The sequence below is a fragment of the Vicugna pacos genome, chromosome 32 (genome assembly GCF_048564905.1).
Source record: "Vicugna pacos chromosome 32, VicPac4, whole genome shotgun sequence".
In the NCBI taxonomy this organism is placed as follows: Eukaryota; Metazoa; Chordata; class Mammalia; order Artiodactyla; family Camelidae; genus Vicugna; species Vicugna pacos.
Genome location: NC_133018.1, coordinates 4,789,050 through 4,809,998, shown reverse-complemented (window position 1 = coordinate 4,809,998; position 20,949 = coordinate 4,789,050). Strand labels below are relative to the sequence as shown.

Below are 20,949 nucleotides of genomic sequence, written 5' to 3'. Positions count from 1 at the left end.
TTTGGACTTCAAACATTCAGCGTGCTACCCAGGTCAGCAGTCGGACCAGAGTTGGATCAGTCCACTCCTCAACCCAGACTCAAGTTTTTGAGGCAGGAAACCTCAGTGTCCACAGTTAGCCGTGGAAATCTCCAGCAGGGAGCACTTGGGCGGTGGATGGGGAAGCTGAACAGGAGGATCTTTCTTCCCCAAGCTGTTTGGACTGTGCCACAGCCAAGGTGCCCGACAGCGCAGGCCACCACTCACATCCCTGCCTGGGGCAGGAGCCATGAGTGGGAGAGCTGCTCAGTGCTTAGCCTCCTCCTGACCCGTGGCCCCCTTGGAGTCCCCTGGATTGGAGTTCCTGGGGAAGCACCACTCTGGGGGGCCCTGTCCCTCCCCCAGCCCTGCCCCTGGAGCCTCTCCAACTTCCAAGAGGCGCTGGATTTGCCACATCTTGAGGAGCCAGGAACCAACAGATGTGGCTCGGACTTGGCATCCTGGTTCTCTCTGTCCTTTGCCCAAGAGTCACCAAAAAAGGTATGGTCTCACAGCAGGCACAGCATCTTGTTTCTTTTAAAAAATAAATATTTATAAACTTAGGGAGGAAGATTCAAAGAATCAGAGTCTCTTTCCCTCCAAAAGCACAAATGTCCCACGTGAGTCAAACCAAGGTAAGTCCACCAACCCGTGAATGAAGCGCCACCCCCAGGAGCTCTGCCTTTAGGGGTAGGGAAGCTGATCTCTGGCTCTGGGCCCCTTAGTCCCCCTTGGTGATCAGGTCCTCGATGTAGGCATCCAGCTCGTCGTCTGTGTTAATGTCTATGTCCTGGAACAGAGTAGGGCAGGGTCAGCCAGGGGCCTCCTCGCAGCCCATGAGGCCTGAGCTCAAGTCCCTTCCTCTCTCCCCTCCACCCTGTCAGGCCCACCCCAACTTGACCATCTGCTCCCCCCAGCCCCATCCTCTGTGCACAGATGACACCCAGATTTCTTGCTCCTGCCCTGCCTCTGCCCCAGATTCCCACTTGCCTCAGATGTGCTTCAGGCCTCCCAGACTCACTACACCCAAGAGCTCTACAGCACCACCCACCCCATGTTGCTCCAAGTCTCAGTACAGGCCACCACCTCCCCTCTACCCAGGGGCCCAGACAAATCAAAACAATCACCCTGTTTCCTCCCCTTCCCTCAGGTATTAACAGATCTGCCCACTTCTCTTCCTCCTCAGTCATCATCCAAGGTTCACGCCAGAATCTCTCACTCAGACAACTGTGGGAACCTCCTCACCGGAGTCCCGGATTCTAACCTCTGCCCCCTCCAGGCCCTCCTACAACCAACCAGAGTAAATGTCTTAGATTGAAAATGTTTAGATGGTACCACACCCCTCCAGTGACTTCCAACCCTATACAGGCCCCACCGCTTCTATCTCCCTGCCCTGGGCCTTGGGCCCAGCTCTTCCCTCTGCCCAGAACTTCCACATCCCACTCCTGTGTGACTGGCTCTGCTCTCAGCTCAAATACCTCCACAGGCCACCCCTGAACACCCTAGTAAAGTGGCCTCCCTGCTTTCTGTCTCTTTTGTGTTTACTTCACGGCATGTCCCACCAGTCTCCTCCACCTGTTGGACTCTGAGCACAGGGACCCTATCTTGCCTGTCTGGTTTACCAGGGGTCCACAGGACAGGCACAGAGCAAACCCTCAGTGTTTACTGCCTGGATGAAAGACAGACTCTACAGGGCACACCTGCTTCTGGGCTACCCCATCCCATCTGGGCATCATCTGGAAAATCAAGAAGGTCTTTCTGTTTTATGGCTTGGAGGATTCTCAAACCAGGTTGTACGTCAGAATGTCTAAACAAGGGCAAAAGTATGATACTGTGGGTCTGGCTGGGATGAGGCCCAGGCAGCTACACCACGTCCAGCCCTCCTGGTTGGGATGCTGTGCAGCTAGGGCTGGAACCGCAGATTCCTGTGATTGAGAAGGGAGCAAGAGGTGCCCAGGCCCACCTCCCTGAGACACCACGTGGTCCAGCTGCAATGAGAGGGCTGCCTGGCTCACCTCCTGCACCTTTTGCAGGAGTGCCACGATGTTGGTCCTCAGCTTCTGCAGCTTCTCTTCTGTCTCGCGGAGCTTCCTCTCGGAGGTGCGCAGGCTCTCCTCGGAGGCCTTGGCCCGGGAGTCAGCACGGCTCTGGTAGGAATGGCACAGATTCTGGAGCCCCACTTCATACTGCTTGAAGTACTCTTTCTGTTGGGAGGGGAGCCGGAGGGTGAGCGCATGAGCTCACAAGGGTTCCCAGGGCCCTTCTAGATGGGCACTGGTGTCCCCAACTGGCTCAGCGCAAGGAAGCTGGGTCTGAAGGGATGTCAGACACAGAAGTAATGATCTCCTTGCTCCAGAGAAGACAGACCTTGATGCCCACCTCATGACATCACGAGGATGAAGACGAGCGCTCATGTGTGAAGCACTCAGCAGAGTGCTCTGGCAGACAGCCGCTGCGAGTCACATGATGCTACTCACCATCCCAGGTGGCCCAAGAGGGACGAGATGGCCACTCCCCAGATCAGTCATACCTTTCTGACTTCACACAGCCCTCCCAGCAACCCGCTTCCAAGTCACACCAACAACGTCAAGACCAAAAGTGCTCTTCCGCAAGTATTTACCAAGAACCTCCAAGAGCAGACACCTCGGTTTGTGCAGTATGTTTACACAGCATCAGAGCTTTTCATCGTCTTCCCTGAGTGCATGACACTTCCCAGGGGTGGGGCAGTAATGTTAACAAGACATAAGGTTTTCAAACTTTTAGAAGGTGGCAAAATACTTGTTTAAAATTAAGGTTACAACATAAATCTCAACGTAAAAACAATTTAGTTAATATCTCTTTGTTTATATTTTCAAAGCTCAAAGTTATGAGATTATGATTTACTCACAAATCACCAATGAGAATGATGAGGCCATTCTGATGAGCACAGACCCAGAACCCACCGGTCCTGGCCAACCACTGCAGCCTCACCACCTCTAGCATTTACTTACTTCTGTGAAGATGAATGAGCTACCCAGCAGTGAATGGCTCCTCCTGGCTGCTGTGTTTTAAGTGTTAGAACAATCTATTTACAATCTAGAATGTTATACTAGTAAACCACGGTTGCAAGAGAAAATTCAACTTATGCACAAAAAATAATTACCACACAAAATAAATGTTCAAGCAGGCTCCAAAAGTATTAAAATGAAAAACATGTCTTGAGCCCAACTATGATTCATATTTGTTTTCACATTTTTTTCATGTTTAGGTCATTATAGATTCACATGCAGCTGTTACTTTTTTTAAAGATACACATATTTGAATCTTATAGTTGCAGGACCCCTGAGGGCTTTATGGAATTCCTGGTCCAGCAGGATGGCAAAAAGGACAGTCATTTACAAACCGTCAAGGACACAATGAACATTAGACTCAGCTGTGTCCCTAACTTAAAAAAAAAATGAAAGCCAGAGTTATTTTAGGCATTACACTTAGGAGGCTATTAGGCTGATGCATTAGTGGTTCACCTCCTTCTACAAGCATAAGCTAACCGACTATTTTAGGCTCAGTCCTGCTGCCTGTGCTCTGGTCTGAGCAGTCAGGCCCCCTGCAGAGACCCCACTGCACCCAGGCTTTGCTCTGAATTTGGCAACAACTTTAAGGCGAGAGCAACAAACCTGAGGAAGGACGCCAGGCTGGCCCGGCTGGCCCTTCAGCCATTTGCTCCTGGGGTCTGCAAAGAAGGCCTGCAGCCCAAGCAAGGACGTGAGCCCAGGCCCATGGCTTCCTGTGAAGCCGCCTTCCAGCCTCCCCAGGAGGCAGCACCCTCGTCTCACAGGGAAGCAAGGCCCTGTCTGTCCTCAGTAGTAGTTCAAATCTGGGCTCTATCACAACACACTGCTCACGTCTCTGAGCCAGAGTTTCTTCAACTCCTAACCTTGTTTCCTTTTTTTAAAGCTCACCCCTCTCTGGCAAACTTCATCAAGCACGCAGCTGCCACCCAGGGCTGCCGTCAAACACACCGATCCTGCAGATTCAGTTCTAGCTGTCCTCTCTAGAAACGCCTCCTGGAAAACTTAAGCTGTTCCTACCATAGAAACATCCTCTTGATGTACACAATTCCCAGGTCCCCACTCTGGCCCTGGCCTTCTCATCCCGCGCCTCCCAAGGGCTAGTCCCCAGTGTCCTGCCCAGTGGACATCACCAGAAACGTAGTGCCAGTACCTCTGGCCCAAGACAACTGAGTCACAGCTCATTTTCCTTACCCCACCCTCTGTTTTCTCTCCCAATTAACAGCTCGGTCACCAACCTCCAGTTCCCACAGGCCTGTGAGCCAGGGAAGCGTGTGGCCTCTACCTCCTCCCCCATCACCTGCCTTCAGTCAATGAAGGACCTGACATGACGCCTTCATCCATTGGTCCACACCCACCACCCCTGGCTCTGCTTCTCACTCCCTCAGCCCTGACTGCTTACAGGCAGACCAGCCTCCCTGTCCCCTCCACCCATCCTGCCAGGAACCAGTTACCCTCCTAGGGGCAGGGTCGGCTGACCACTTACTGCCTATGGGCCCAATCAGCACAGCCACATCCCTTCCTCTACATGCTGTTTGTGACACAGAGCTGAACAGCTGCCCCAAAGACCTTACAGCCCTGTAAGCCTGAAAATACTTGCTAACTGGCCCTCTACAGGGACAGTCTGTTGGCCCCTGCCCTAGACATGGTTCAGATCCACAATTCCATCCGCTCAAACCTTTTGCTGGGCCTCCACGTCACACAAAGTTAAGCCACTGTGCCTAAGACTGGGCGCTCCAGAGGCATCACATCTGGCTCTGAGGCCCCTTCTCCCTAAGCGCTCACCGGACAGACAGCTGCCTGCCTCGGGCCCCAACCTGCCCTTTCATCCCAGGGTCTTTGCTCACAAAAGTCCCTCTGCCTCAAACACCTTCCATCACTCATACAAACACTTGCTAAAACCCACGTTTTCTTCAGACTGGGTTGCCCTCCCGCACTTCCCCAGGCTGCCAACCACCCCCACCCACATCGACAGTCCTTACAGCTCTGTCTAGTGTCCAAACATCTGCTGAAAATTCAGTCTCTACAGGCTCTCCTTTGCTGCTCCAGCACTGAGGCACCACGTCCACATTTGCTGGGCTCATCTCCACACACCACCTCCCTCTGAGAGTGAAGTTTTAGGCACTTTGAGCCTAAGCTCTTCACTGTTTCCTGCCTCAGTCACACCGGGCCTGCCGTCCTTCTGGGAGGATTCCGCCCTGGCACCTCACGGCTGTATACCAGTCATCCAGCTAAGATGCTTCTTTCTCCACAAGGTGAAGGCTTCCTTTCCCTTCCCTCAGTGGAAGAAAGGGAGGCTGGCAGAGTGGGGAAGAGGGCACAGCTGAGCACCGGCAATCCCACCAAGCACCAGAGTCAGAAATCAAAAGTCTGGCCAGACTCACCAGCGGAAAAGATATTAGCTCATCTGAATTCATAGCACTCAACTCCTTCTTAGAGATGGGGAAACTTGGAGGCAGGAAGTACCGCAAACAATTCCTAAATAAGAAAAAAGGTAGGGTCAGGAAGTCAGAATTGCATGGGGTTGCACGGAGAACCACCGCTGGCCCTGGAGCAGGACGACAACGCACCGAAGGATCTGGACGAGCAGGTCGATGGTCTCGTGGTTGGTGCTCGGGGCAGTGGTGTCAGGCTCGATGCGAATGCAGTCAGAAGTGGAGGGCTCCGCCATGGCTACAGCCTGCTGGGCCACCGTGGCCTCCTCCTCCTCCCCGCCCTCCTGCTGTGTGTCTGGGCTCTGATACTCGGGGGATGGGGGCTTCATCAACCGCACGTCCTCGCTGCCTTTCTCCACCCTAGGGAGGAGGACACAGCGTTTGTGTCACCTGCCCCTGCCCTGGCCACTGCTGTCAACCCAGCCTCGCAGAAGGGGCGTTACCAGCGGTCTCGTGGAGTTGTGTCCGTGGGCACGTAGTCAAATTTCACCTTCCACCGCACCACATTCTTGCCCACCTCCACAGCTGTGACACGGCCTGTGTACCACTCCCTGTTCACACGCACCTCCACGTGCAGCCCTTTATCTGCAGGTGTAGACAGGACTGAAGTCAGAAAAACAGATTAGAGCCCCCCCACCCAGCCAGGGCCACCTCAAGAAAGGTTATCCCAGGTTCACAGGAACAAGAACCCCTAGGAGCTTGACCCGCAATGCCAGGGCCATGGAGCCCAGCCACCCTGGTCTCCCTCCCTGCCTGTCAGGAGGGGGCCACAGAGCAGCAGGATGATTGACTGCCAGAGGTGAACACCAAGGAACTAATGCTAAAGATAAACACGAGGATGGGCCATCCTCAGAATTCTTCTCGGAATTAGAGAGCCCAGAGCCAGGAAAGCCTCCGTGAGCCTTCGGGATAAGGTGCTGCTGGCCGAGGGGCCCCACGTCCCCCCCCAGGCTGCGGGTACCTCCCTGAACTCACCTTTCTGAGCACTCTTGAGATCAGCAGGGTCCTCCTCACCAGCACTGTCTGACAGCTGCAAGAACGGGGCCTGTCAGAGGCCTTGCCCGCAACCCTGGGAGCAGCCTATCTGCCCAGGGTCAGCAGCCACCACCTCACCCCTCATGTGGCCTCACTGGAAGCCTCTCTCTAAACCACTAACTATGCTTCTGCCTCCACAAACCCCGACAAACGAGAGAGCAGGCGAGAGGCTGAGTGTCAGACACATAGAAGCAGATCTGTGTCAGTGACCTCAGACCTGCGATTACAGCCATAAGCCATCCTCACTCAGATCCTACCCGGCACCATGTTTCTAGTCAGCTGTGTGACCAAGTCCTTCAGAGATGAACTGGGCTTCTGGAAGCCTCCCATCACAGGTCACGGGAGGTGCTCTGAGAACCGCACCTCACCACTTACCTCATTCACGTCCTTCTTCTCCTCCTTCACAGCAAACTTGCCCCGCTTGGACCTCTCCTTCCTCCTCTCAGCCTCTTCCTCGGCTTCGTCCTCATCAGAGACCCCGAGACTCCGCTTCCGACCAGGAGTGGCCTACAGCAAGAGGAGAGGGGATGTGAGGGGCCCTGTCAGCCCTTGAGGTGCCGGAAGATCCCTAAAGGAGTGGTTCATAGTGGCGTTGTGTGTCAGTCCCTGCCAGGGCTCAGCTCCTGACAATACTAGGTGCACAGCAACCCCCAGCCCACGCACCCATGAGGACTTCTGCTCAAAGCTTCGCACATGAGCCTCTCAGTTCACTCCCTACTGAGACTGCCTGGCCAGCTGGGACCTCCCCAAGCCGCACCAGCCACTGCTGCAGCCCACCAAGGCTGTCACCAGATGCCAACCTCTGCCCATGACATGACAAGCAGTGGAGAGGACTCAAGTCTGTGGAGGACCGAAACTCAGAGGGAGCACCCAAGAGCTCCCAACAAGCTCAGTCCCTCCAGGGCTCCCAACTGGGTCCCTTTAGTGATCAGACTCCTCCTCCACAGGGGCAGGCAGGGAGCCTGCTCTCCACCAAGGCCCCCCAGTGCAGCCAGCGCTGCCCAACTCCACTCCCACACCACTGTGGGCGGGGCTGGAGGAGGAAGAACGTCTCACCAGGGAGACTTTACTGGGTGGCTCTGGCTTCTTGACCACTGGAGTCTTGATGGCTCTGGGGGCAGGGGCCTCCCGAGGGCTCTTGGAGTTGGGCACCAGAGATGGGGACAGCGGCTGCACCAGAGGGGCAGGCCGGGGTGCAGTCTTGCCCGGAGTGTTAGCAGGCTTTCGGGGAGCCTCAGGTGGCTGAAGCAGCCTGGAGGTGCTGGCCTCCTCCCGGGCTGCCAGGGCAGCAGGCTTTGGGGCGCTGCTGCTGACGGGAGCCTTGCGGGGCTGGCTGGATGGCCTGGGAGCCTGCAAGGAAGGGGGTCTGCTCGGGGCATTCTTGATCACGGCAGGTAAAGGAGGCGACCGAGGACGCTGCGGTCTACGTGCAGGTTCCTGAAAGAGGCCCAGAGAGAGTGAGAACTCTGACCCCAGCACAAGACACCTAAGGAAAAAGCCTCTCCCCTAACCCCGGGCTTCACCTCTGTGGAAGGTCTGGTGGTCACTTCCAAGGGCAATTTCTTCAGGTCAGCTTGGGAGCGGATGGGTGTGGTTTTCTGCAGGGTAAACATGATGAGGATGTTGTTTGCACATCTTGGTACTTTCAAGCAAATTCTTTGGATCCCTACTCTCTGTCTGGGACAGCAGGCAAATAAGAAGGAAAACCTAGGCCACAGTCCCACTATTTCGAGCCTCCCTCTCTCACTGGGGAGACAAAAATACACGGACATTAAACCACTAAATTACAAGATTCTATGTGATTAATCCAGCAACTGAGAGACTGAGAAAAAGTGTCAATGGACTAAATTTCTATAAAATGAGACAAATAAGGTTGGAGAGCCCTGACGGACAAAGCCAGGAAAGACAGGTGGGATTCAGCAGACGGGAAGGCATGCACACAGCACTCGGGTCAACGAGAGCATCTTCCTGTACAGAAGCCAGAAAGGGAAAAGCCTTTGTAATAAGTATGATAAAGGGTTGATATGACACACGTATATATATATTTTTAAAAACTCTGACATATTAATGAAAGAAAAAATAACAGAAATAAAAGAATAGTTATAAAAGAAACACATGAAAAAATTGTTCAATTTTAGAAATATGAAATGTAAATTCTAAGATGTATATCTTTGCCTATCAAATTTGTATAAACATTTAAAAATAACCATACTGCTGGTAAAAAAAAAAAAAACAGGATATAATACATCTTCTAGAGGATAATTTGGAAACACTTATTAAAAAAAAAAACCATAAAAATTTAAAACCCCTTTTACTCTTTCAAATTCACTTCTGGAAAATTATCCCTCCAAAATAATTATGCACAAAAAAAAATGTGTGTGCTTGTAAGATATGACACAATGGTGTCATGATCTCTGTACTTCTAGTAAAAAAATACATGTACTTATTATGTGTATACAGTAGTCATCAAAAGTTGGAAGGATATATAGTTAATGGTAGTTACCTCTAAGATATATTCATTTTCTGGAGTTTTAAAACACTCTAAATGAACTGGGCCTCTTTGTCATATATAAACAAAATTGTTTCTTTAAAAGAAAAGTCAGCGTGTCTGGAGGCTGGAGTTTCTGTTGTGGCAGCACTCATGGGTGAGAAGAGGGTGGAACTGAGCCTGAGGGAACGGGGGAGCCACTGAGGGTTCCTGCCCCCCTTGCCCCTGCCCACGCACCTGCAGGGCCTCAAGCTTCTCCTGCTGCTGGCGAATTTTCTCTGTCAGTTGCTTCTGCTTCTCTTCCTGTGTCTTCATGTCCTTTCTGAATGTCCCCAGGGGCACCTTCTGCTTCTGTTCAGAAGCCTCACATCTGTAAAGAGAAAGTGCTAGAGAGCGCATGGTCCAGGTAGGGCGGGGTCCTTCCTCCTCAGCCAGCCCAAGATCTCTCACCAGAGAAACCTCTTCAGAGTTTCCAAATGCACAGAATTAATACTCAAAGCAGGACACACTTCTGTTTTGATTTCCAGGCACTCATTATGTACAGCAAAACCGAGATGTAAGGATTATGAGCATTGACCTCAAGAAGCACAGTGGAAGAGTGAAGAAAGCAGGGGGCTGGAAAGATGCCCACCAAGTCCCTGGCAGAGCAAGTGCTCACCGATCTTGCTCAGGATCTGGGTTCATGGAGCAAACCCAGGTGTCGGGGTACTCTTTTTCCACAGAATTCAGCTGGAAGGGGAGCGTCCGCCACTTCAGGCACAAATCTGTGATACAGAAAACGCCCCCATGAAACGTTGGCCATGCCCACCACCAATAATCCCAATCAGGCTCCTCCCAGCCAGGCCCAAGGCAAAGATGCCCCAACCTTTCATGTGAAGACCCTCAGTCTGGCTCCAACTCTGCCTGCCTTACAGAACAGTCATTCTTCCCAGGGACAGTGATTTCAGCAAGGATGAAGACTTTGTATCACAGACTCTCAGCAGCCCCAACCCCTCTCCTGCTCCAGGACGGTCCTGGCTCAGGCATCAACCACACCTCTACCAATGTGGTACAAACTGAGTGAGACCTGGCAGGTTAGATGACACCCTGCCTCATTCTGGAGGGGCAGGTGGATGCAGCAGAGCCCTGAGACTGAGTTCCCAGGCTCATCACCAAACAGACTCATATCCTTAGTGGGGCCGTTAAGTCCATGAATGTCAGTGCAGTCAGGAGGCCAGCACAGGGACTATGTCGGAAAGGAGTCAGGAAGAGGTTTCAAGCCCCAACTCACCACACTGGATGGTGGTTGGGATTTCCATAGCTCTCCGCCGTTTATATCGCAGCTCACTGGATGGGGGCTGGTTCCAGTTGGCAGAGAGGTAACCAAACTCATCCCAGAACTTGATGATTCCCCGCTGGGCTGGAAGGCAAACACCCACACATCAGCTAGGAGCCAGCCCCCTCAGGTAGCGAGAGTCCCAAGGCTGGAGGTGAAGAGGAAGGGCGTTACCAATGGCGATGTCCTTCCAGTACTGTGCCAGGTGCTCCCCCATCGCCCGCAGCAGGTGTCGGTACTCCTTGGCGTCAGCGAAGTCCTGCTTGTTGTGTGTAGGCTCCAGGACCAGGTAGGGCACATCAACCACCCCAACGACTCCGCCGCATGCCCTACAGAAGGAAGACAGGGCTCTGTCACCCCTCTGGCCACAACCCTCCCACATTCTGTCTTGGGCTGGATGCTCTCCGTGGGCGGCACTCACATGCCCCCTTCCAGCTGCGGGCCCACTTTCTCATACATCTTGATCAGGCGGCTACAGTTGTAGATAAACATGCCGTCCAGGTCCCGGTGTTCAATGTTGACCCCAAAAACAAAGTTCAGTTCCTTAGGTTCTTTAAGTGCTCTGAGAAGACAGAAGATAAATTCAAGCAGATCAACCCAGTAACACACAAACACCATGGTATTTAAGATGTGTTAAGCTTAAGCTTAAACTTGAGACACTTAAGTTTTGCGTTTGCATTCAGTGTGTAACCTGTCAGACTTGATAAGGATAAGCTCTGTGTGGTCACTTTAAGCTCCCTAATTAAAAGCACAAGACTTTGGCTTTTGGTACCAAAACGAGATGGATGGAAGTATCAATGGGATTCTGTGAAGCTGCTGCCAATCTCTGCAAAGACCATCACATAGTGAGATAAACACAAGGTTTTCTGCGTAATTACTCCACCCGTGCGACAGTAATACATTTTAAAAAGGCAGAAATTCCTAAGAACAATGAACAAGTATGTGAGAGAAGAAACCATCATGTGATAAATATAAAAAAAAAAATAGTGGAAGGTGAAAAACAGATGGATGAGCACTGGCCAAACTCATGGGAAGAAACCCGAAAGCTATGGCTATGGTGAGGGGCCAAGAGGCAACCAGGGATTCAGACCTAGAGCCTGGAGAGGCTCCAGACACGGAGGGGCACAGAGGTCACGCAAGGAGCCAGGACACACGCCCAGGCTGGATGAAAAGGAACACCTCAACCTACAGCACCAGTCCACATCTATAACCAGGGGTACACAGTTAAGGGTAGATATCACCAGGTGGGAGAAGTATAAGGGAGTTTACAACTGTATTTCTTAAATGTTCTATAGTTTACAAGTTGTATCCAATAAGCATCTTATACATCCTCTAAATGGAAAGGGAAAAAAAGGAAAGACAGAGGGAAAGGAATGAGAAGGGAGAGAAGGGGTGGGAAGACAGAGGAAAGGGACGGAGCGAGGGAGAGCTGCCAGTGAGGAAGGTTCTGTGTTCGACACATGGTGTTGGCTCTGCCCCCTTGTCCTGGCTCAGGAGGCACTGAGCTGGGGGAACCTCTCCTGGGACATCTGACAAGCCCTTGGGATCACATTAGCAGCTTTCTCAAAGCCCTCTGTGTGTGACAGAACGTCTACCTCGCAGGCGGGGAGGGATTCCTCAAGCCCTTTAACTGTCAATAATCAGTACCAAAGCTACATAGTTTTAAAAGCCCCGAGGCCACCGCTGGGCACTCACCGCTGCTTGGCCTCCTTGATCCGCTTCTTGACGTCGGCTTCCCTGCGCAGGGTAATGGCTGTGTTCTGCACCTGCCGCAGCATCACCTGGAAACGCACCCAGCACCGAGTGAGGAGTGTTCGGGCCACAGTAGGCAGCGCTGTAACATCTAAGACATCTCACTTTAAATCACACGGACGCAAAACCAGACCTGGAAATTACTTCTTTTCCACAGAAAAGGGTCCTCGCTAGGGACCAAGTCAAAAGCTCTACTTCACTTGACCGGATTCACCAACATTAGGGAGGAAACACCCAAAACTGAAACAGCAGTCTACAGTGGGTGCATCACATGGGGAGGGGTGGAGAACTGCCCTGCGGCAAGGGACGCTCTTCACTTCAATTTTTCTCTGTAAACTGAGGATACTCCCAGTGTCCACCTCATGGGGTTGCTGGGGTGCTGAAGTGATCAGCCAAGCTTTCCCCACACAGCATGTTCGACAGTGATTATGGAAGTGTCATATCCCATTTTTCAGAGTTAGGGCAAGGGGTTCCTGACTGGCCTGAGATTGGGCCAGGCCAGCACAGGGATGCTACCAGCAGCAATGCTCAGGGAGAGCCGGGGGTCTGCGGCCTCACCCTGGAGTCCCGCGTGAGGTCGCCGCCCAGGCGCACTTCTAAAGTCCGGGCTTTGCTCTCTGCCTCCCGCGCCTTCTCTTCAGCTGAAACCCAGAAGAAACCATGATAAGGAATTCAAAGGGCCATACTCTTAGTCATCCCTTCTGGACCCCACAGTGCAGACCCCGCTGGACAAGACGTGTGTACACTGCCAGGGAAGGAATGGGAGAGCAGGGAGGGCAGCCTCCCTGCCTGGAAAGCCAAGGAGGCCCCAAGAAAAACGGACAAGCTTTTCAAACTTTACAAATGAATCAGAACAGGTCAAAAATTGCCCAAGGCAACCAGAGTCAAAACCTCAGCAAGAGCTTATCCTTGTCCTCAGCCAATTACTCCCCCTTCAAGCAGTCAAGAAGCTTGGTCAGCATGAGAAACCTTGAGATTTTTGCCTTGGAGTCAAAAGAACCAATTTCGCAAGCATTTGTGCCAGAGGACAGCGTGGGATTCTTCACTCCAGGCAGGCAAGTCAAGGAGTTGATGTTGCTTTTTTAGATAAGTGCCTATAAATGGCTGAGGAAGAGGCAGCCTGGGCAGAAAAACTGCTGAGGGGACTGGAACGTGGCGGGAGGGGTACAAGAGGAACTGGGCCAGGGCTCAGGACAGCCTATCCTTGGGTGCTGGACAGAGATTTTGCCTGGATCCTGCTTTCGCCACAAGCAACGTCCCCCCGGACAACCCCCGCCAACCCCGCCTGCCCACGGGGTCATTACCAATCCGCGCCACATGCTCAGCTTTCTTCACCTCCTGCTCCGCGCGGGTCTTGAACCGGCTGGACGTGTATTTGTACATCCTGAAGTGGGGCAGGGGTAGGGGAAGCAACCTGAGGGCCCACACAGCAGGGGGGCCAGACAGCAACTGTTCTGCACCCTCCTGAGTCCCTTGCCCCCTGCCCCATCTCTGATAAGCAGCCACGCCACTCACCAGGCGTGTTGCTAATTCCTCAGGAGAAGCCAACCTCAGCAATCAGCCAGGGCCTCTGCTTTCCTGAGCAACCTCTAAAGACCGAGGCCAGGCCGGGCACCCTCTATGTCACAGGCGGCACACTCACCGAGCCTCTCCAGCCTGTCAGCCACCCTCGTCCCTCCCTCAGGACCCAGAAGGGTGTCCACTGTAAGTCTCAAGTCGAAGAAAGGCCTAAACTCAGTTGGCATCATCAGAGACTCTTATCAGCCAACACTCCCAATGATGCCCAAAAGATGGATGGACAGGCCCCACCCTCCGCCCCAGGGAAATAGCAGGCCAGGGTGACCAGGCCCCTACCTGGGCTTGTACAGGCAGCAGGAGAGCCTCTTGGTCTGCACCTTGTGCCCGTGGAGGAAGATCCTCATCCGGGGGTCAATGTAGAGCACAGCGGCGTAGGCGCGGAAGGAGCGGCGCTCTGGTTTCCTGGAGGCAGGGGGAGAGGAAGGGCTCTGTTGCCACCCATCACCAGTCCAACCAAGGGCCTGCCACCTTTCCACCTCACATCTCGGCCTCTCCTGCTGCCAAACAGCACATCCCACCCCCTCACATCCCCGGCATAGACACCTGGCACAGCCCCCCTGCCCGCCACGGCCCAGGCAACTCCTCTCCCCTCTCTAGGTCTCTGTTTCTTCCTCTGTCAAATTAAGGAATTGGGGTGTGGGGTCACTAGTCTCCTCATCTGCAATAGCTAAGGAACTGCTGCCCTCCATCCATCCCTCTGTCTTGTGGCAGGAAGACAGGCATTCTCAGCTTTATCAACTCTGACTCTGGGGAATTCAGGGAACAAGCTCACAAGTCACTCCCCTCATCCTCCCTTCCCAGCCATACTCACGTGCCCTCCGGGGAAGTCTCTGCCATCTGGATATCTCTTGGGTTTGAGATTATGTCTAGCTCCGGCTCTCCATTATCCATGAGCTTGAGGTTGAAGATGATTACCAGCGTTCCTGGGGAACAGAAATCCTCCTTTCCTTCTGCCAGGCACCCCTAGCCGACCCCCACACCACTCACGGCTCTGGAGCCCCTAGATTCTACAGGTTACAGGCTCAAAGCCTACTCACCACTGTTCCCAGGAATCTTCATGAACTGGGTCATCACTTCCTCCTCATTGCGGAAGGGAGAGTACTTGTAGATTAGTTCTGTCTCGATGGCAAACTTCTCCACATTGTCCGTGACAGGCTCGCGGGTCCGCGCATTCCAGGTGGGCAATGGGACTATCACCTTTGGAGAGAGAACAGGCAGGCACTTGGTGTGTCCGTCCCGTCCCTCCCCACGGTGACACCCAAGCTCCCCCGCCTGGCACCAGAGGCTCTGGGGTTCCTGCCAAGACAGCCTCACACTCCCAGGTCCTCCCGGCTACGCTGGTTCATGGCCTGGGGGGTCTCTGCGTGGGCAGCTCCCGGCCTGGGAGGTCCCTGGTCATTTCCCAATTTGGTAATAATTCTACGCTTTCTACTAAGGAAACTGTATCTCTAAGCATGTAGTGACTCTGAAGATACATATAAATGTAACACACAGCTCAGCAATTCCACACCCAGGTACAGATCCTAGGAGATTCTCCTGCACGTGTCTACCAGCAGATGTGCAAGAACACTAACATCCACGCAGAGTGGACAAATTAAGCCATACTGTCTTCACAAAAAGGATTACTGTGAGTGATGAACATGGGCAAATGGCTACTGGCATCAACGTGGATGAATCTCACAAACATGGTACATGAAGAAGCAAAATACAAAAACCTACAGTATGAGTCCATTTATATAAAATTCACATGTAGGCAAAACTAAACTATTATTCAAGCATGCAGACACAGGTGACAAAATTATCAAGAAACACAAGGAAACAATCGTCACCAGAGTCCCATGAGGGCGGTTCCTTCCGAGGAACAACAAGGAGTATGACTGGTCAGGGCACAGGGGAACATCCACATCCGTCCAGGACGGTGGCTACGTGGGGATCCGCTTTGTAATTCCTCTCTCAACTGTACACAGGTTTTAATATTCTCCTCCACACGTATGGAGTTTAATCCTACATCTAAATAATCTTTAAAAAACCTTACCTTGTCAATCATACCTCAATAAAGCTGGGGGAAAATCCTACTCATTCTTCAAAAACACTGCCTCAAATGCCCCTTCCCCAGAGGCCTCGACATGCAGGCCCCCCTCCCCGTGCTGCCCAGCCTTGTGGCCTGGGATTTCCTCTGCCCAGCAAACCAGTCCAGGCACCTGAGAGGTTCCACACAGACCGCCCGCCCTGAGGAAATGGGACTCAGTGTTTTAACAAGTGCTGGGGTGATAAACTGCTAGTTCTGAGTTACTTGACTGGTTTCTCAGAAACTTCGTGCCTGCAGTATTCAGCTCTGGGGCTGGTCTGGACACATTCCAACCCAGCTGAGAATGATCTTATTCTGAAATCTTGGCCGAGTGCACACTAGAGTACAATCCAAAACAGTAACCTTCTAACACCAAGTAAGGAAAAAATTTCAACCTAGTGTCTCCACCGGGGGATCTGAGTTCCACTTGTGTTCTATGCACCTGTACCACACTCTACACCAACCATTCCTCTCAGCAGCCCCAGGGGACAATGGCGTTACTTTAACTGTGGGCCTTCACCCCGTTAGGCACCCCACCTCCCCTCTAGAATACTTCTTTACTTTCAGCGTCCCCACTGCCCAGCTTTTCCTCCTACCCTTCTGGCCACTTCGGCCTCTTACGCCACGTCCTTCACCCAGGCCTTCCCACGCAGCGGGCCCGAGACCCAGGTCCTTTTCCTGGGCCACACGCTCTTTTACGTGAGCTTATCTGCTACCAAGAATCCCAGATCCAGGACTTCCCCGAGCTTCAGACCCAGACTTAACTCTCCAAACTGCCTATCCTCCACGCCCCACCTGCCCCACCAGAACCCGAGTCACCTAGGACCCCTCCTGCCCTTTCTCCTTTCCACTAATTAAGCACCAAATCTGGAAATCTGTGTGCCAGGCCACAGACACCGACACCGCAAACCTTCCAGTCACCACACAATAACCAAATTGACTTTTTCCAAGGAGAATCTGCTACTGCCACACCGCTGCTTAAATTCCCTTTAGTAGCTGCTTTTACTAAAGTCCCCTACACTCCCCAAGGCACAAGGTCAAGCCTTCTCTGCTCTCTGGAGGCCACCACCTTCCCACTGCTCTCCCAGCTCTCAGGGCCTTGAACAGACCACTGCTACCGACAGATACCCCCTCCTCCCACCACCCTCAGGCCATCAGGAAACATTCTGGAAAACACAGCCTCCAGCCCCATCTTCCCGGAGAGTGCCTTCCAGCTCAGCACCTCTCACTCCAAGTCTGCTGAGTATATCCACTGAGTGAACCGACACACATGCTCCACCAAAAAGGCAAACAAACCCACTGGCTTACCAAGTAAAGATGGCAGAAAAAGTGCCTTTCATTCCCAACATGAATTGATTTGCTAGGATTTAGGATCCACATCTAAACAAGGCCAGTACGAAGTGAACCCCAGCCAACCAACACAGATGAATTAGGTGGAAACTCTGCCCGAATTCACCAGTTCACACGACAGCGGTGGGTTTCTCTCCATAGACCCTCTCAGCCTCTCACAAGCTCTAGCCTTCCTTTCTCACACGTGAAAGGAGGCAGGAGTCTGGTCTGAGCCTGGGCAGACCAAGGGCTTCCCTGATCTTCCCCACGATGCGGTACAGACCTCAGCAGACCAGCTCTGCAGACATCTGAGCCACCCACCAGGCCCAGAGTCAGCTGTGCATGTGTTCAGCTTATATAATTAATTACCAAAATGTTTTAAAATCAGGGTATTCTAGATTCAGTACGCCTGTCTTCCAGCATAACAACAATCAGCTGGGGCTGAGTATCACATGTCACTTGGTGAAGAACTTACACCGATATTTCCAACATGATCCTGCTCCACTACCTGCCCAGCCCTCATAGGTTCATGACTTGTAGCTTCTGATACAGAAGGTTAGAGCAACACATTCATTCCCTTAGAAGATGCGCTCACAGCACATTCCAAGGAATAACCAGCACACGGGAAAGACAGGGCTGTCCCTAAGAGTATCACCAGCTAGGGTCTCCACCCAAATCAGGGAAGCCCCCAAAATACCCCTCCTGATAAAACAGCTCTCCACAGCGACACCCCCCACCCCATACTGAATTCTAGCTGCAGATCTAGGAGACCCACAGAGCCACCTCTTGGTCCCTGCCACTTGATGGCCGCAGTCTCAGAACCAGGACAACTGTTCTCAGAAGCTGTGAGATTTTACTTCCTCTCACATTAAGATACCTGTCTTGCCCCCTCAACCAGTTCATCCAATCAACCAGCTAATCCCTCAGTGGGGGGCAGGGCTTCAATCCTCAACACAAATAAGTCCAGCAGGCAAATGACCCAGAACCAGGACACATGGGATGGTGACTTGGAGCACGAGGATGAGACCCACTTCATCAATGCCCTCCTCCTCGTGAAAGGTCCGCGACAAGAAGAGACAGGTCATGGTGTCTTCCTTCTTGGTGAAGAGGATAAAATCCTTCCCAATGCGCATGGAGCCCCTGAAAGGGAAGCAGAGGTGGGTTATTCTCCCAGGGGTTCAAAAGCTCACCTGAAAAAGAAGCAAGTCCGCCCTCTGGACATGACTGAATCTGCCTCTAGAGGGCTCTCCTAAAGGCCTCCCTTGCTCCCAGGGCCCTGCGCTGAGGCCCACAGCCCTCGCCCCCTATGCTCCCCTGACTCGCCCCCTCTGCTCTTCCATTGGCCTCAGTCTTTCCTTATCACCTTCTCAACCACATTTACCCCCCACACCAGGCTGTCTCACCACCTGTGAGTGACCTGTGAGTCTCACCCTCCCGTGGCCGCCCATGCTCTGGGCTCATCCTGGCTGCGCCAGGGCTGCTGCACCCCAACTGCACCGCCAGGTTTCACTCCAGTGACCCACACCTTCAACACATCATCTTCCACGCCGAGCACACCCAGTCCTCACCTGTCCTTCCTTGCTGACACCAACTCCCCTCCCACTCACTCCTCAAACGGCAGCACCATCAAGGGAAAAGCCCACTGCCTGCACTCACAAGCCCTCAAACACCAGGATGACCCAAAGGCAGGGCTAACCACACAGAGCATCCTTCCTGTTCACAGTCTGGAGGAGGCCTACAATCGCCCCACGCCCCGTAATCACAGCCATCGTGTCTCAGCACCGTTCTGACACCTCAAACTTGTCATGCGACAGGCCCCTGCTTTAGGGTGCAACTGGTTTCTGAGAAATGTGCCCTGAGGCTGCCGTCCACAAGGAGAGTCTGAATGAAATCTACTGTTTCCTACCTCTATTTGGCCTTGTTAACCCTCTGGAGAGCAGGCAAGGACAGGCCCTCCTGGGCAACACAGAGCAGGGCAGAACATGAAGCACCAGCGGGAGGGGTGCCCACTGGATGATGGGCTGTTTGCTCCTTTCTTCGAAGCAACTTCTGGCTTTATGGCTGTCACCTCATTAGTCCTCCCAGTACCCCCAGGGGCGATGGCATTGGGAAGCCATATTACTCTCCTCCACGCACAAACACAGCCCAGGCACACAAATGAATGCCACGTCCCATTTCCCCAAGTGCTCAGGAAAACTCCAGGACACCACCCAGAGCACCCTGGGGGCTGCCCAGTTCTGCTCCTCCTCCTCTGGTTCCCGAGGTGCTGGCAACACTCCCTCCACAGCCCTCATTCCTCCCTGGAACTTACTGGTGGCAAAGTGAGGCACGCTGGCTTGCCTTCCCTCAAAGATTGCTCTTGCCCTAATTTGGCAAAACCTCTCACCTCGCGCCTCTTTCTTCCCTCTGTTTCTGATCCTGACCTTGGAGGGAAAATAGCAACAACACAAAAATGTCACTTCTCTGCTTCTCAACCCCATGCTCACCACAAATCACTTCCTCCTGAAAGTCTTTCTCAGTTTCTAAATTGGTTTCAAAAGGAACACACTCTGGACGCTAGATGGCTCCAACTCAACGGGTCCTTCGCAAAAGTCATTCTAAAACATGCTGATGATGACACTCAACTTCTGTGGGCTTTCCTTCCTGGTTTTCCAAGCACTTGCAGAATCACATTTCATTTGCTCCTGAAACTTGCTCAGTAAGGGAGAACGTCAGAGATTAGAAGCCCATTATCTACAGCAGGAAACATACTCAGGAAGTAAGAAGGCTTGTCTGAGGCCACAGAACTGATACAACCACGAAAAGGAGGCTGATCCAGATGGGAAGTCAGGGTTGCTTACATCACACGGACTCTGGGAAAACTCAGTTGTGGAAACTATCCACACCAGAATCTCCTGGGGAACATACAGGTCCTACCCCTGACTCACCAAATCAGGCCAGGAATCTGCCACGGAAATCTCAAAGGAGGAGAAGTAAATAAGAGGTCAGAAACCAGGCTAGTGCTCTCACAGCAATGACAGCATTTAATTCTTATGTATTATAATCCCAGTTACCAACGAGGAGGCTGAGGCTCAGAGAAGTAGTTAAGTGGCGGATGTCAGATTTGAACCTCAGTTTGACTGAAGGGGATGGAAGGCAAAGTCGGCTCTGCATTCAGAAAGACACGGTTCAGATCTCTGCTCTACACTGGGGCATTTTCACATCTCTGGGCAAGTCACTTCACCCCTACAGACTGCAATTTCCTCATCCGAATATGAGAACCACGGTACCTACACCTCACAGGTCTATGGTGAGGATTAAACAAAATCACCCAAATAAAGTTGTCAGCACAGCGCCTGGCACATGGGAAGTGCTCATCAGAAAGACAAGTAGGGAAGCCCAAGAACAGGCCCCCGCCGTCCTGGGAAGCACCCCCTCTTCCCCACACACCTGACGCCTGCTGCGCCCAAGAAACCACCGAAGCTGCTGACGGACCACACACCACCCTCCCTCCAGCAAAACAACACGTTTTCACAGCCACACTGGAAACGTGACTCAGAATTCCATTTGTACAAACTCCAACCCCACTAAATCTCATTCCATCCAAAGGTATGTACAGCTGGAAGTGAGCTTTTCAGAAATAGAAATCTTTCTCTTGGGGCTTCACTCAAACCAGAACAACACGTTCCAAACACCAAACCAGTGGGAACTAAAGGCTGAGAAAGAAGTCCAAGGGATCTGAAGACATTAGGTAGGTCCCTGATACCCAGCCTCACGGGACACGTGAGTAGAGACTACGTCCCCTGGGGAGGAGGGTTCAGGTCTCTCTCACTCACCCTGGGTCCCCAATGCCTGGCACAAAGTGTGCTGTGCAGTAGGTGCTCAGCAGGAACTGCTGCTCCATG

The 20,949-nt window shown here is 52.6% G+C and overlaps 1 protein-coding gene across 3 annotated transcripts in view; it reads right to left on the bottom strand.

The window, feature by feature from the left end:
* Nucleotides 1-527: 527 nt before the first annotated feature.
* MORC2 (MORC family CW-type zinc finger 2) overlaps nucleotides 528-20,949 on the bottom strand; it is a 36,287-nt gene continuing 15,865 nt past the window's right edge. For 2 of the 3 annotated variants that reach the window (XM_006218047.4, XM_072953272.1), the window contains exons 6-26: nucleotides 18,097-18,205; nucleotides 14,706-14,865; nucleotides 14,480-14,591; nucleotides 13,945-14,070; nucleotides 13,395-13,474; nucleotides 12,649-12,731; nucleotides 12,034-12,119; nucleotides 10,760-10,900; nucleotides 10,513-10,667; nucleotides 10,294-10,422; nucleotides 9,682-9,787; nucleotides 9,261-9,393; nucleotides 8,059-8,133; nucleotides 7,592-7,972; nucleotides 6,911-7,042; nucleotides 6,476-6,530; nucleotides 5,944-6,085; nucleotides 5,636-5,860; nucleotides 5,450-5,543; nucleotides 2,034-2,222; nucleotides 528-808 (exon numbers count right to left, since the gene is read on the bottom strand). In XM_006218047.4, coding sequence (XP_006218109.1) covers nucleotides 740-808; nucleotides 2,034-2,222; nucleotides 5,450-5,543; nucleotides 5,636-5,860; nucleotides 5,944-6,085; nucleotides 6,476-6,530; nucleotides 6,911-7,042; nucleotides 7,592-7,972; nucleotides 8,059-8,133; nucleotides 9,261-9,393; nucleotides 9,682-9,787; nucleotides 10,294-10,422; nucleotides 10,513-10,667; nucleotides 10,760-10,900; nucleotides 12,034-12,119; nucleotides 12,649-12,731; nucleotides 13,395-13,474; nucleotides 13,945-14,070; nucleotides 14,480-14,591; nucleotides 14,706-14,865; nucleotides 18,097-18,205 — 2,782 coding nt within the window. In that variant the 3' untranslated portion in view covers nucleotides 528-739. The remainder of the gene's footprint in view (nucleotides 809-2,033; nucleotides 2,223-5,449; nucleotides 5,544-5,635; nucleotides 5,861-5,943; nucleotides 6,086-6,475; nucleotides 6,531-6,910; nucleotides 7,043-7,591; nucleotides 7,973-8,058; nucleotides 8,134-9,260; nucleotides 9,394-9,681; nucleotides 9,788-10,293; nucleotides 10,423-10,512; nucleotides 10,668-10,759; nucleotides 10,901-12,033; nucleotides 12,120-12,648; nucleotides 12,732-13,394; nucleotides 13,475-13,944; nucleotides 14,071-14,479; nucleotides 14,592-14,705; nucleotides 14,866-18,096; nucleotides 18,206-20,949) is intronic. The other variant, XM_015250999.3, reaches the window with a different exon arrangement.